This window comes from Panicum hallii, chromosome 6 (assembly GCF_002211085.1).
Source record: "Panicum hallii strain FIL2 chromosome 6, PHallii_v3.1, whole genome shotgun sequence".
In the NCBI taxonomy this organism is placed as follows: Eukaryota; Viridiplantae; Streptophyta; class Magnoliopsida; order Poales; family Poaceae; genus Panicum; species Panicum hallii.
The window spans coordinates 34,064,469-34,079,799 of NC_038047.1; the positions used below are offsets into that span (position 1 = coordinate 34,064,469).

General features: G+C 42.1%; 1 protein-coding gene across 1 annotated transcript; it reads right to left on the reverse strand.

Moving 5' to 3' along the window:
* Nucleotides 1-5,073: 5,073 nt before the first annotated feature.
* LOC112898225 (L10-interacting MYB domain-containing protein-like) lies at nt 5,074-6,040 on the reverse strand. The gene is made up of 2 exons (XM_025966592.1): nt 5,740-6,040; nt 5,074-5,657 (listed from the first exon to the last, which is right to left on the reverse strand). Exons 1-2 carry the CDS (start codon nt 6,038-6,040, stop codon nt 5,074-5,076), a joined length of 885 nt encoding a protein of 294 aa, XP_025822377.1.
* Between the last annotated feature and the right edge of the window lie 9,291 nt (nt 6,041-15,331).

Genomic DNA, 15,331 nt, shown 5'->3' on the forward strand with positions numbered 1-15,331 from the left:
CCTCCACACCTACTTTAGCGTATCCAACAGGAATCGGTTATCCATGGTAGACATCTCCTGGTTGGGTTGGCGCAACAGTATCGTAGCCAACCGTGAAGGTTATGCTTTTACTTTGCAGTGCACAAGGTGTCCGTTGAGTGATATCATCCATAGGATAGCACTGCTGGCTGGTTTCAACTGCGTTATCAACAGGGAGCTCCGTGGAAGCACAGCTGCTCCTTCGCTGAGACACATTAGCTTCGTTGATATTAGGCACCGAAGCCGGTTGTGATTGCTGTTGCTGACTCATTGCTATGGCAACTTGTCATTTCACTTCATCCGCCATTCTGGCATCGTTAGATAACAACTGTTCTTTGAGCCTTCTCAAGCACTCTTGCTCCTTGTTCTTCCTTCTTTGTCAGCTTTTGTAAGAGTCGATGTATTGGCTGAACCTATATTTCCACGGAATCACGCCTTTTCCTCATGTTCAAACTGAATGTTTTGGATTCTCAGGGGCATAAGCCAGCTCATCTTTTTCTCTATCAGACTAGAATATTCTCTGGGCAACTGCTTCTATAGCCTCCTGTAGTCTAATGGCTACTCGCTGAATTCTTTCGCCAAAAATGCACTCATCATTCTTTGGGTTCAAGGTTCCGCCATGACCATAAAACTAGTTCCTAGAACGTTCAGGCCAGTTGATGGTCGCAGATGTGATACCTCTAGCAAGAAAATCTTGCTCCGTCTTCTCCCATTTCGGAATTGCGACCTTGTAGCCACCTTGCCCTAGAGTGTGCTGATATTTTTTCTTCGATGCATTTTCTTTGTTCCTTTGCACCCACTGAATACCAAGCTCCGAACACTTATATGCCACAAATGCATCTTGGTGGTCCTTCTATTTTTCAAGTGCTCCTATAAATGTTGGCATTTTCCCTTGCTTGATATAATCCTTAAACAAATTCTTTTTGAAGGTCTGAAATTATGTGGCCATCTTCTTGAAGGTTCAGTCCTTAAATAACTCTTCATATTCTGGTGAAAGTGTGAAATTATTCTTTAATTCACGCCAAAGCTGTTCATTATCTCTTTGAGGCACCGCTACACTTTGCTCATTTGTATTATTGGATTTCCACAACATAAAGCTGATCGGGATATGGTCCCACACAAGACATCCACATTCTCTTATGTATTTCCCTGCAGCATTGGCGGGAGTCATGGGTTCGCCATCATATGCCACTTCTGTGATAATGTATCGCCCTTCCAATTTTCTGGTCGGGCCTCGTTTGCCTCTTTTAAGCTTTTCTGATGCCGAGGGCTACAAATAAAAAATATATTATTATTCATGCTCAATAATAGTCATTGTCTATCTTGTTTCATATATATATATATATACATATAGAAGAAGAAAATGTTAGATATATATACATTCTCGATTTGTTGATCAGCACCATCATCGGATTGCTCAATCCCGTCACCGGACATATTGAGGTATATGTTGGTATTGCTGGCATCATCATCACTTGCTTCTTCTTCTTTGACATGATGATGAGCATCAGCACCGGCTTCTTCTTCTTCGACATTACCATCGGCAATCATGTTCATTAGGACCTGATTACCAACTTCATCCTCTCTTGGGTCCATCTTAACTTGTAATAGAATACATATGAAAAAAATCAAAAATTTATGTAAAATAATTAACACTAAGTAACTACACAATTTCTAAGGACTTCTACGTAATTAACAATAGACTTCTCTAGGGTTAGTAATGTAAAATAACACTAAGGATCAGCCCTATAAAATTTCTTAGAACTTATACGTAAGTAATTATAGACTTAAGGGTTAGCCATGAAAAATAACGCTAAGGATCATCCCTATACAATTTCTAAGAATCTATACATAGGTAACAATAGACTTCAGAGTTACATATGTAAAATAACACTAGATCAGCCCTATACAATTTCTAAGGACTTATACATAAAATTTCTAGAAATATACACTAAAGTAAATATACATGAAATTTTCAAGAATTTAATCTAGTCACTGACGTCACTATCAATTTTCTACAAATTAATCTAGTCACAATAGCCACTATACAAATATTCTAGAAATTTTTCTAGTCATTAAAGTAAATATACAAATTTCTAGAATTTTTTCTAGTCATTAAAGTCACTATGCAATATATACATTAAAAAATTTAAGACCTATGTTTGTCACTAAAGTCACTGGTAAGTCGCAAAAATGACACAAACTACAAGTCTACATGTATATATAACAACTTTTTTAAAGAACTCAAAGTAATTGACTTTATAAAAAAATACTAAGTACTTGACTTTATAAAAAAACTCAAACTAATTAACTTTATTAAAAACACTGACAAATATATTTCATAATGTTCTAGAACAGGCCATATATATATGTATACATGTATATATATACATACATTCGAGACTTCAATAATAACCAACAAAAATTGAATCTTTTCTTAAATCTTCATGATTTTGCTCACAAGCCATTTAATTTTTCTAGCAAATTAAACCATATAAAACTAACTAATTAAATCTACAAACATACAACTTAACATACAAAATACAAAAATAATTCAAGCAACTAACCTAACAAAACGCACACATGCACAACCCACAAACACACGCGCAAGCACACTCACACAGTACCGCTGCGCCGGCCGGCGCTGTAGGTTGCAATGCAGGGGACGACACAGCTGCCGGAGGAGGGGCAAAGCGAGCCACAGCAAGGAGGGGCACAGCGTTGCGCACCTGCTAGAGGAGGCCCGAGCAGCGGTGCGGCAGCCGGACCCGATGCGGAGCGGAGGACAACGGGAGGCGGCCTGTAGGCAACGAGCATGAGGAGGCATCAGAGGAGGTCGGGGGGCGCTGGATGTCGTCGACGGCTGGACCGGTGTGGCGGCCCAAATCCTGCGCTGATGGTGTGTCTCAGTGGCGCTGGCGGAGGCGCGTAGCGCAGAGGAGGAGGCGGAGGCACCGGCATGGCCGTGCGCAGGGGTGTGGAGGCATCGGCACAGTGGATGTAGAGGCGTCGGTGATGTTGGCCCATAGGAGAGACGGTGGCCAAGATCGAGAATGGAGAAGGGAGAAGGGAGAAGGGAGAAGGGGAGCCGGGTCATATAGGAGGCTACCTTTAGTCCCGGATGGAGCCACAACCCGTGACTAAGGCCCTGTTTGGCACTGCTCTGCTTCACAAAAATCAGCTCAGCTTCATGAACTTCATAGCAGAGCAGCTCAGCTTTGAAGTTGCAGAGTTTTTGAAAGTATTTGGTTAGCAGACCAACTTCAGCTTCAGAAAAATGAGATTTGGATTGGAAAAGACCCTTATGCCTTTGAACGATATATGAGATGATTTTATTTATGTATTTTTCATCTAAACGCTTAATTAAAAAAATAACACTACACTATAAATAGATAATAAAGTACTAATAGAAAGTTATAGAAAGTTATATAGTGAGTACAAATTACAATATTCATAAATATTTCAAAATAATTCCATTACATATTAAGTCTCAATGATCTACTACTACTACATACTACATCCAACTTTGAGAAATAGCCGTTGCTAATGCATCACGAAAAACATCCATAGTAGGTGCATCGGGTACTGGAGATGATCCATCCGAGGGCACTACATACTTGTTATACCTTTCCGGTACTATAGGCTCATAATCTTCATCACGCTCCACACGTTTAAAGTCTAAATCACCACTGTTATGCTCACAGATGAAATTATGGATCACCATGAGCCCTATTGGTATCATCTTTTGCTTCCATAATGGATACATCGGCATTTTATAGAGAATGTGCCACTTCATTTTTAAGATTCCAAATGACCTCTCAATAACACTACGAACTCGTGCATGAATATGATTGAACTTTTCCTTAGGAGACCATGGTTCCACACCTCTATGCCATTCGGGTAAGTGATACCTCTCACCCTTGTATGGTGCTAGGTATCCCGATCTATTAGGATATCCGGCATCAACAACATAATACTTACCTACAAATAAAAGTATATGATATGTTTAGATAATAAGTACTAGAGTTGTAAAATTGAAAATGTAGAAAAATTCCATAAATTACCTACCCTTGGGAGGGTGTGGGAAGAACTTTCGATCCAACTTCATTGCATTATACAACACAGTGGTGTCATGCACAGACCCCGACTGCCCCACAGAAACATAAGTGAACCTCATGTCAAAGTTGCAAATTGCTAGGATATTTTGAGTCGCTATCCCTATTTTTCCAATATACCTCACTTGTTCACTAGGGGGTAAAGATACCCTAATGTGTGTCCCATCTAGAGCACCAATACAGTCTTTGAAGTGTGGAAATGCTCTCCTATCATCTGCTATCTTTTTGTGGACAGTACGAAAGTTTGCATCTTTTGGAACAAGAAAATGTTTTGCCATTTCCATCAAAGATTCTAGAACCTCAGTAAATTTCCTATTAATAGTTTCACCTGAGTGATTGAAACGATTTTGACATTTCCTATTGGACTCATTTTCAGAACATATGAACAAGAAAATTGCAAGAGCCTCATAGGTGTTCATGTGCATAGATGGTTGCAGTCCATACCTTGACACCAACAAATTATGCAAATCCATGAATATTTCCGTGCGCATGCGCAACTAAGAATGACATTCACCTAGAGTTCTCAAGACATATTGTAACCAGCCCATGCCACTTTGTTCCGCTATCCTTGGTGGATTTTTGTTAAGGTAGAGCTCAACATATTTCTCTGCCACTTTAGCACCACACAAAACCAAGTTCCAAAACTCAACACTATCATCATCTGACTCCTCTGAACCATCACTCTCACTGTCATACATCTGAAAATAATAACAAGTACCAATAGTAACGATGTCATGGATACAAGTATAACAGTAACAATGTCATGGATACAAGTAGTAGTAGTAACGATGTCATAATTACAAGTAGAAATACAATTTGAAATAAAAGGTACTCAACAACAAGGTACTCCCTAGTAGCAATCTGAAAACTGAAATAAAATAAAAAATAGTACTACATGGCAAGAATCTGAAAAAAAACACTCAAACATTTCTCAAAGCCTTCAATTCCCATACTTGTCATTGTACCTTCTTGTCAGCCAATTCAAACGAATTTCTCTAGTAGGAAGGGTCAAGAACATCTCTCTTTGTTCCTTTTTCACAAATAATTGGGTAGCAATGTCATGCTCATTGCTACCATATTGTGCCCCACAATCCAAGACAACATCCATCACTTCTTTGATAGAAACGACTTCAGCTTGCTTTTTTGATGTAAAAAACTCGACTGAATCAGCAATCTTTGTAATTTGTTCTTGAATTAAAAGAGCTGTACTTGTCTTTTGCTTCTTAGGAACCTCTAGGACAACACGAGCTCTTATTTTTTTATTTCCAACAGCAGGAGATACCTCCTGAACCTCCTCATCCTCTTTCTCTCTATATGACCAATCATGCACCAAATCGTCCTCCTCTTCATCCTCTCCTGCTCCATCTATGTTTTTAGTGTCTTTTTGCCTATCGGGTATAACAGGATTGTCACTCGTCGGGTTCCAATGATCAGTTTCATCATTAGAAATGTCACCAAACATTTCTCTAAGGAAGTCTTGATTTTGCAGCACTTTCTTCTTGAATTTTCCAGAACCCGGCACGTCTTGAACATGGAAGGTAATCAAAACAACAAGGAGGTATTGGGAACATAGATGAACAGCCAAAACTTGTGAACAGAACAATACTTACCACTTTCATTTTTTTCCACCATTCATTTTCCATGTTAATTACTCCTCTTGTATTGTCCCAACCGGTTCCAGTTTGATTCCGCACTAACTTTTGCCAAATTGACCAATCATTCTTCAACCTATCCCACTTGTTCTTGATTTGTGTCTTTGATAACTTGATTCCGGTCATTTGGTAAAATCTTCCCGACAGTTCAGTGTAACCTAAAGTGTTCAAATGTGTATTTGGCCTATTCCCTCTCTTTACTTCTTCAGCGAATAACTCACATACAATGTGATTATAATCATCCGTCCATTCCATATAATCACCCTAATCAACAATTATGTGGAGCAATATTTTTAAGCATATATGACAACACAAATTATCTAATTGACTAGCATACATACACTCAGCAGCAATGGAAGAAATCGAGCGAAGAAATTATACCGATTTTGGAAGACTAGAGATGCGGGCATGGCCACTGGTGCCTACCTTGTTGGTGCGCGTCGCCCCTGCTGCGCCCAGGCCAGCAGCGCCTAGAGGGGCTGCAGCCAGGCCGGCACCGCCGAGGGGGGCTGCACCCAGGTCGCCGAGCCTCGACGTGTTGGCCGCGCCCTGGCCTTGGGCCGCGCCGCTCGCGCTCCTGCCGCCGATGCCTCTGCCAGCGCCCCTGCTGCCACGTCCATGGCCTCCCCTGGAAGCCGCGCCCCCTCTAGCGCCTCTTGGGCCACCCCTGCTGCGGGAGAAGCCAACTCTCAGTGCTGCCAGCGGCCCATGGCCAGCTCCTCCGAGAAAAGTAGCAGACGGCGACGGGATCTCCACAACAGGTGATGAATCGACTCCAAATTCGTGGGGCATAGGTTCAACGCCCTCAGATCCACCCATTTGTGGTATCAGCTCATCGCCAGCGACCTCTGGTGGCGTGGACACGGCTGGCGGTTAGGGTCAGCGGCGGAGGACGCGATAAAATCAAGGTATTGCCGAGACGGCAAGGACGGCGGCCGGAGCGGCGCCAATGTGCGGAGGCAGGCTGGAGCCTGGAGCCGGACTTGCAGGCAAACTGGCGAAGGGGCAGACGCTCCTGGGCTCCTGGCCTTGGCCAGCGGCACGCGCAGCCACCGGTCGTGCGGTGGCCGGTGCGGCAGCGGCCAGCGGGCCCTCCGCTGCCACAGCCCGCAGTCCCGCAGGCCGCAGAGGCGCAGTCGCGCAGATGAGTCCGCGTGGACCGGGGACCGCAGCAGTGCAGCTCCACAAATTCCCAAATCTCTGTGACCGGACTCTCTTAGCAGTCCCCTGAAAAGTGAAAACCAAAGAGGAAACCAAGAAGCAAGAACTTAACGTCTTGACACTTGACAGAAGGGCTCAAGGGCAGAAGCCGCACTACCGCAGAAGGCAGAGGTGGGCGGCGGCGGGTGAGCGGGCGGCGGGCGGGGCTGCGGGCGGCGGGCGGGCTGTGGGCGTTGGGCGGCGAGCGACGGGCGGGGCTGCGGGCGGCGGCGGGCGGGCGGGGGACGGGCTGCGGGCGGCGGCGAGCGGGCGGGTGCGGGGCTGCGGGCGGCGGCGGGCGGGCGGGTGCGGGGCTGCGTGCGGCGGGCGGCGGCGCGTGGGCAGCGCCGCGGCGGGCGGGCGGGCGGCGGGCGGGGCTGCGGGCGGCGGCGGGCGGCGGCGCGCGGGGCTGCAGAGTCACGGTGGGGAGCAGAGTCACGGTGGGGAGGCAGGACGCAGACTTGATAGGGTTAGATTTTTTTTTTTAGTTGGGCTGGGCCGAGCCGAGGTATTGCCTGGGCAATACCGGGCCCTCCGCCACTGGTTAGGGTTCCGCTCCTGCTATCGAGAGAGGAAAGAGGGGGGCGCTGGGAGCGGACAGAGGAAGAGGGGTGTCACAGGTACGAGAGAAAACAGAAGGAAGGAAAAGAAAACGTTTCGTTCCGAGTGTGTAACCAGTGGTATTGGTGGGTAATTTTCCCCCAACTCGATGAGGGAGTTCAAAACGACTATTCGTGAAGTACCCTTTTGGCTGCTTCATGAATTTCGTGAAGTTGGGGCCAACTTCACGTTTTTTGGTGAAGCTGAGCTGGTGAAGCTGGGGGTGTTTGGCTACAGTTTCATGAAGCGAAGTCAAATTTGGTGAAGTGAAGCAGTGCCAAACAGGCCCTAAAGATCTTTTAGAACCGGAACTAAAGGATCTTTAATCCTGGATCGTGGCTCCACCCGGGACTAAAGGCCAATTTTGGCGGACCATAGGAAAATTTTGACCCACCTTTAGTCCCGGGTGGATCTACCACCCGGGACAAATAGGGTCAATTCCAGTTTTTGTGTACTATTTTTATTTTAATTTATTTTTTTATAAATGGGCTGACAGTTGTTAATTGCATAAAAAATAATTTATGGGTCCAAAAAATACCAACAAAGTATTTTGTTTTGTTTAGATTTGATATACACAAGAAAAATCTTTAATTTATATTCATGTGTTTTGATCTATTAAATACATAACTTGATACACATTATATTTTTCATTTTGACCATGCAAATATGTATTAGCCACATTAACGTTAAAAATGAGTTTTTCCATAAAATTATTGCCAATAATAAGCCTTTTTATGGAATCCATGAGTTTCTGCGATGTTTCAATCACTATAATAAATAATAAGTGTGTGTGTGAGAGAGAGAGATAGAGAGAGAGTGTGTGTCTATGTGTGAGAGAGAGTGTGTGTAGTATTAGAGTGTGTGTGTGTGTTAGTATAAGTTTGATGAAATAAATCTAGATAATTGAGTACTAATCCAAAAGATATCTAAAAATTATATTTGAACATGAAAATTAAGTAGAAAACTATGAAATTTATAAAACACAACGAACAATGATGAAGTACATATAATCAAAATATACAAATTGTTCATCAGATATTTATAAAATGATACATAATGATTTTAATACATTAACGATCATCATCTACTGGTACGGTAATTATCTTCCTCTTAATATATGTTCTTTGATTATGATTGCGGTGCAAGTATGGAGCATCCTCATTGGCTAACACGATGCATGAATCAGCATTCACCGCGAAAGAAGGAATCTCAACAAATTTATTATAATCCTCCATCAGGTCTGTCTTGTTCTCGACTCCAACGATGTTTATTTTTCCTAAAAGAACTATGTGCCACTTTGGCTCATCTGTTTGTTTGTTTATCCCCTTCTTTGGCTTGCTGGACATATCCTTCACGTAGAAAACCTGAGTGACATCCTAGGCTAAGACGAATGGCTCGTCTCTATACCCAAGATTGTTGAGGTCAACTATTGTCATCCCATGCTGATCTTTTGTTACCCCTCCTCCAGTCAGCTTCACCCAATGGCACCGAAACAGAGGTATCTTCAAAATCGGTCCTTAATCAAGTTCCCATATCTCCTCTATGTAACCATAATATGTCTCCTTTTTACTGTTGTTATCTGTGGCATCCATACGGACACCGCTATTTTGGTTGGTGCTCTTTTTATCTTGGGCTCTGGTGTAAAATATGTTCCCATTTATCTTGTACCCTTGGAATGTTATGATACTCCAAGATTGTCCCCTAGCCAACCACGCCAGCTTCTAGTATATCCATGTTCTGCATTAGATGCTTCTGCAACCAACTAGCGAAAGAATTCATGTGTCGATGTGTAATCCAGGCCTCAGAAAAGTCTGGGAATCCATAGCACAGAATCTTCTTATATTCCTCAATGTACGGATCCAACAAGGAGGATTGTTGAAGAACTATGTAATGTGCCTTTTTGAATGAGAAATCATCCGTACAAATATATGCTTCTTTCCTAGTGTGCCCTTTCCACGTATTCTCCCCTCATACCATGATTCAGGAACCCCAATCGGTTTAAGACCATCAATAAAGTCAGCACAAAACTCAATGACCTCCTCTCTTCCATAGCCACTAGCGATGCTTCCTTCAGGAAGAGCATGATTACGAACATATTTCTTTAGTACGGCCATGAAACCTTTTGAAAGGGAACATATTGTGTAGGAATACAGGTCCGAGAATATCAATCTCTTTGACAAGGTGAACTAGGATATGTGTCATAATGTTGAAGAATGATGGTGGAAATATCAAGTCAAAGCCAACTAGACATTGTACCACATCATTCCGCAGCTTTATTAGATTGTCTGGATAAATTACCTTATGAGAAATTGCGTTGAGGAAAGCACACAGCTTTACGATGGTTAATCGAACGTTCTCAGGTAGAATCCCACGCAATGCAACCGGAAGAAGTTGAGTCATAAGCACGTGACAGTCATAAGACTTTAGGTTTGTGAATTTTTTCTCTGGCATATTTAGGATTCCTTTTATGTTCGAGGAGTATCCAGATGGGACCTTTGATACTGCTCAAGCATTCGAACTTGTTTTCCTTCTCTTCTTTGCTAAGAGTATAGCTGGTAGAACTTAAGTAGTGTCGTCCATTTTCTCCCATTTCTGGATGTAGACCATCTCGCTCTTCCATATGTTGCAATTCTATCATGCTTCTAGTGTATCTTTTGCCTTCCCGTACACTCCTAGGAATCCTATCAGGTTGGCGCAAAGATTCTTCGTGATGTGCATCACATCTATTGAATTGCGAACATCTAAGACTTCCCAATATGGTAGCTCCCAAAAAATAGACTTCTTCTTCCACATGGGCACCATTCCGTTTTCGCTCGGAACAGGTTGGCTACCAGGTCCCTTGCTAAATACTACTTCTATATCCTTTACCATATCAAAGACTTGCATACCACATCAGTGCATCGGCTTTGTACGGTGGTCTGCTTGCCCTTTGAAATGCTTGCCTCTCCTTCATAACTGATGTTTGATGGAGAGAAACTGACGATGACCACTATATACAACCATTTTGCAGTGAGTCAAGTATACACTATTAGTTTCATCTAAGCAGTGTGTGCAGGCTCTTATCCCTTGTTCGTTTGTCCTGATAGGTTACTAAGAGCAGCCAGTCATTGATGGTTATGAATAACAAGGCTCATAGGTTAAAGTTCTCCTATCGGTATTCATCCCACATCCGTACACCTTCTTCGTGCCACAGCAATAACAGTTCTTCAACCAATGATCTTAGGTACACATCAATGTTGTTACCAGGTTGCTTTAGGCCCGGGATAAGCACCGGCATCATGATGAATTTTCGCTCCATGCAGAGCCATGGTGGGAGATTGTATATACATAGAGTCACAGGCCAAGTGCTAGGGCTACTGCTCATTTCACTGAAAGGATTCATGCCATCAGTACTCAAAGGAATCTTATGTTCCTCACATCCAGTGCAAAGTCTAGGTAAGTTCTATCTATTTTTCTCCACTAGGACCCATCAGCCTGGTTTCTCAACTTAGCATGATCTTTGTTCCTAAACAGATGCTTCAAATGTGGTATTATAGGAGAATACTACATGAGCTTGGCAGGAACTCTCTTCCTAGGACACTCCCCCTCGACTTCTCTAGGGTCGTCTCTCCTGATCTTATACCTCAATGCACCACGTACGGGGCATGCATCCAAATTCTCCTACTCATCACCGCGGTACAGGATACAGTCATTGAGATATGTGTATCTTCTGTACCTTAAAACCTAGAGGGCAAACAAATTGTTTTGCTTCGTATGTTGTGGCAGGCAACTCGTTATCCATAGGAAGCATTTTTTTAAAAAGTTTAAGTAATTCACCAAATCCCTTGTCGGATACACCATGCGTTGCCTTCCATTGTAGCAACTCTAGAGTGATGCCAAGCTTCTTCAAGCCATCTGCGCATCCTGGGTACAACAACTTGTGGTGGTCCGCTAAAATCTGATGGAATGTCATCCTCTCATTCTCACTTTCACAATCTTCACGAGCATCACGCAGCAGCTGCCCAAGATTGTTTGTGGGATCATCATCTGCCGCCTCTCTTTCAGGCTCTTCCATTGCAGCAGTATCATTAAAGGCACCGAATCCAGCGTGGCTAGGAAAGTTGCCGTCAAAAACTTCTTCTTCAATATCCTCCATTAACCCCTTTTTCTCCATGACTGATCTAACAAATGTAATTGGACATGAAACCATTAGCAAAAATATGGTTGTGAAGGGTCCTTGAAGATGAGTAATCCTTCTTGTCCTGGCAATAGATGCACGGGGCACATGAAACCATTATGCTTGTTTGCCTCAGCCACATCCAAAAAATAATGGAGGCCATCAATGAACTCCTTGGAATGTCGGTCAGCATTGTACATCCATTTTCGGTCCATCTGCATTGCACAATATGGTACTTTACATAACATGAACAATTACACAACATGATTAATTAAAACATCTAAATATCAATTTTGTAATATCCACCACACAATATCTAAATATCTAAATAAATATAATAAATGAATAAACTCTCATAAATTGCAATAACATGAATAATTAAAAGGTCTGAAATATCCACCACACAATATGAATAATAATTAAAAGGTCTACATGATCCATTACACAACATGATTAATTAAAAAGTCAAAAATACCGAATAAGTTACGTGCTAATACAAACTACTCACCAGACCTATTGGCTGATGCCTCGTGAACCGCCGTGCTAACTCTCAACACCGAATAGTCAATTTCTGCCATTCCCGACGCTTCGCGCCTTAATTTACATTGAACCATCAACTCGCGATCATCATCCGTACCATGCAACTCCACATCAAATTCATACTCAAATTTGAGACTTGCATTTCCAAGCGCGAGGCAATGAAATACTTTCTTAATCCAACGATGAATACGACCGCTAACAAGTCTAAGGCGCTCTTCAGGTGGAACTCAAGGGAATGTCTGGTACGCTTCAAATGATTGCGTACGGACGCTCGAGCGGACGCACGGCGCTCCAATGCATCATGTTGCAAAGCCATTTCTATGGATTTAACATTAATTACTCATCATGTTGGGTGAAGCACTCAACTACAGTATTTTCAAAAATAAAACTAGTCTCACTACACTTATCAAATAAATGTAAAAAACTGAATAAATTTTTAGAGGTGAACAGTAATTATTTTGAAACTCTTCAGTTTGAGGCAAACACTCATCGTCCCACACCATATGGGATGCAATCAAGGTTCACAATTTTATTTCAGGCTCTATATGCAAAAATCATTGAGAAGAAAAAAAATCTTTGTTTAGGAACATGTTTCTATCATTAACCTTGACCATGCGCATGACACTACCATTTGGGGCCAACATTGATATCCGTGATATGGTGCGGTATATGGACGTGATGAAAGAGTATGGCCTTGTTCTGAATGGTTGCATCTCACCTTGCTCAAAGGTGAGGATTTCTTCATTGGGACCAAGGCCGTGCTCCTTCATCACGTCCTTATACCGCAACGTGTCGCGAATATCATGTTGGCCCCGAATGCCATGTCATCACCGCATAGACAAGGTTAACGATAGATACATGTTCCGAAATAAAGATTTTTTTTCATTTCTCAACGGTTTCAATATGAGCCTGAATAAATACATCATTAGAGTGTCAAAGTAATTCATTCATAGTGTAATGCCAAGTATACATCTTTTTTCACTTTCAATAATTATTCAATTTGACATTTCACATTGCACATAAACATTCAATTTGAAATTTCACATTCACACATTTCACATTTCACATTTCACATTCAAATCCACATATGGTCATATATACATACTCTCATTCTAAAAATAAAAAATCCTACTATACTCATTTTTGTATCCATATTTTTTCTAAATAGTATTACTCTCTCTCTATGTATATGCTCCCATTCCAAAAAATATCATTTTACTCTATGCAAACCTTAAGTGATTTGAGCTCAATCTAAAAATTCCAACATTTCTCCCAATCTAAAAATATCTCAAAATCTCTATTTCTAAACCATGAAACAAGCTACAATAGCAATGGAAGATGAGAGGATGAAGTTTCTAACCTTTAAACCGTTGGATGGATGGGGGCATCAAAAGCCTTCACAAATCATGGAGAAAAATGGCATGACCTACCCTCACCCGAGAGCCAAGAACAGGAAGAACACAAATGGAAGAGTGGCTCGAGCAGGTGAAGAAGAAGGGAGTAAAAGGGCCTGGGGATATTTAGTCCCGGTTGGAGCCACCAATCGGGACAAATGAGAGACTTTTAGTCCCGGTTGGTGGCTCCAACCGGGACTAAATATCCCCAAACCTCCTGACAGGTCCCTAGCCGTTGGACCCGGAACTAATGCTTTCATTAGTTCCGAGCCCAAAACTGGCCGGGACAAATGAGGCGGATGAAAGATCCTTTCTGTAGTAGTGTGTCTTTTTTAATATCTAGCGTTGGAATCTTTCAGAATTATTTATATGAATATATGGACATGCGTGTGCTTGTAAATGTGGTGATCAGTGTGTATACGTGTATCTAAACACCTTAAAAATTATCAATCTATTTTTGTTAGTTATAAAGAATGAATTCTCGTGAAGGAGGTTGGCGTTTTTGCCATATGCACTACACATGTTCCTCTTTATTCGTTTTAGGGGCCGTTTGGTTCTTAGCCACACTTTTTGCCACACCTAATCTTATTAGACAAGTTCGATCAAGTTGGCACCTAATCTTAGATGAGATTCTTTTGAGCTCCACATGTTACAGAGTTAAAAATTATGGTAAGATTCCATTAGGCATAAAAAAGTGTTGCTCTACAATCTTACTCACACTTTAGTAAGGTTAGGTATGACTGATGCCACAAAAATTGGACGGTGAATCTTGCGGAGCACGAGACGCTAAGGTCTGGGAGCTCTGGTTATCTCCAGTGCAAATCCTGCAAATCAAGTCTAGGGCGTGCCAGCCAATTTGATCTAAAATTGACAAGGGAAAATAAATTTAATTAGTAAAACAACAAGAAATGCATCGGCTAGAATTCCGAATAGTTCCGAGAAGCGCATCAGCCGGGACGTCCAATACATAAACCCATACATTGATTGTAAAGCCGATTTCATGACGAAGCAGGATTAAGAAGTAAAAACCTCATAATTAAATGCACATGTTTAAATAGACTAAATCCATCGTCACCATTAGTCGGATGGGACCTAACCGAGACAATGCTAATAGCAGGGAGACAAATCGAGCATAAATAACCGACACACTGAATTATGTTGGAATTTGTTCTTAGCGTCAAGCCCATGATCGGTCACAAGGCCGATGGAAACCACTAAGGCACCCCAATCGTGCCATCATTGACCGATGGGCACATTAGATTGGTAAGACTTGACCCAATATAGTTACCCAAGAATCGGATCTAACCGAGACAGTCTGAGATAACAATGTCGGTGCAAACGAATCAGTCGATCTAACCGTCACAACGAAGTTCACGGTTGCAGATGACTTAGTTGTGGTAGCAATAATCAACGACAAGATCAGCTATAGGGATTATGCAGATTAGGTTAGGTAAAGCCGATGACCTGATGATTATCACTGGATAAATTATGAAATCTATTAAGAACTAACAAGAGATCGAACGATGCAGCCTTACATGAACTCGATAGAAATCGATAACTTGGTAGATTAATCTAGACCAAACTATAGCGATACGCCGGTAGCAAAATCCTAGAGTTTGATAAACATGAACTTACCAACAAGCCAAAGATCAATCC

What these genes read in the sequence shown, in the direction of transcription:
- LOC112898225 (XM_025966592.1), bottom strand. Translation starts at nt 6,040, where the DNA reads ATGGAATGGACGGATGATTATAATCACATTGTATGTGAGTTATTCGCT. An exon ending in GAAAAAAATGAAAGTGGTAA is followed by an intron (nt 5,658 to 5,739) that starts GTATTGTTCTGT and finishes TCCATGTTCAAG; the next exon opens with ACGTGCCGGGTTCTGGAAAA.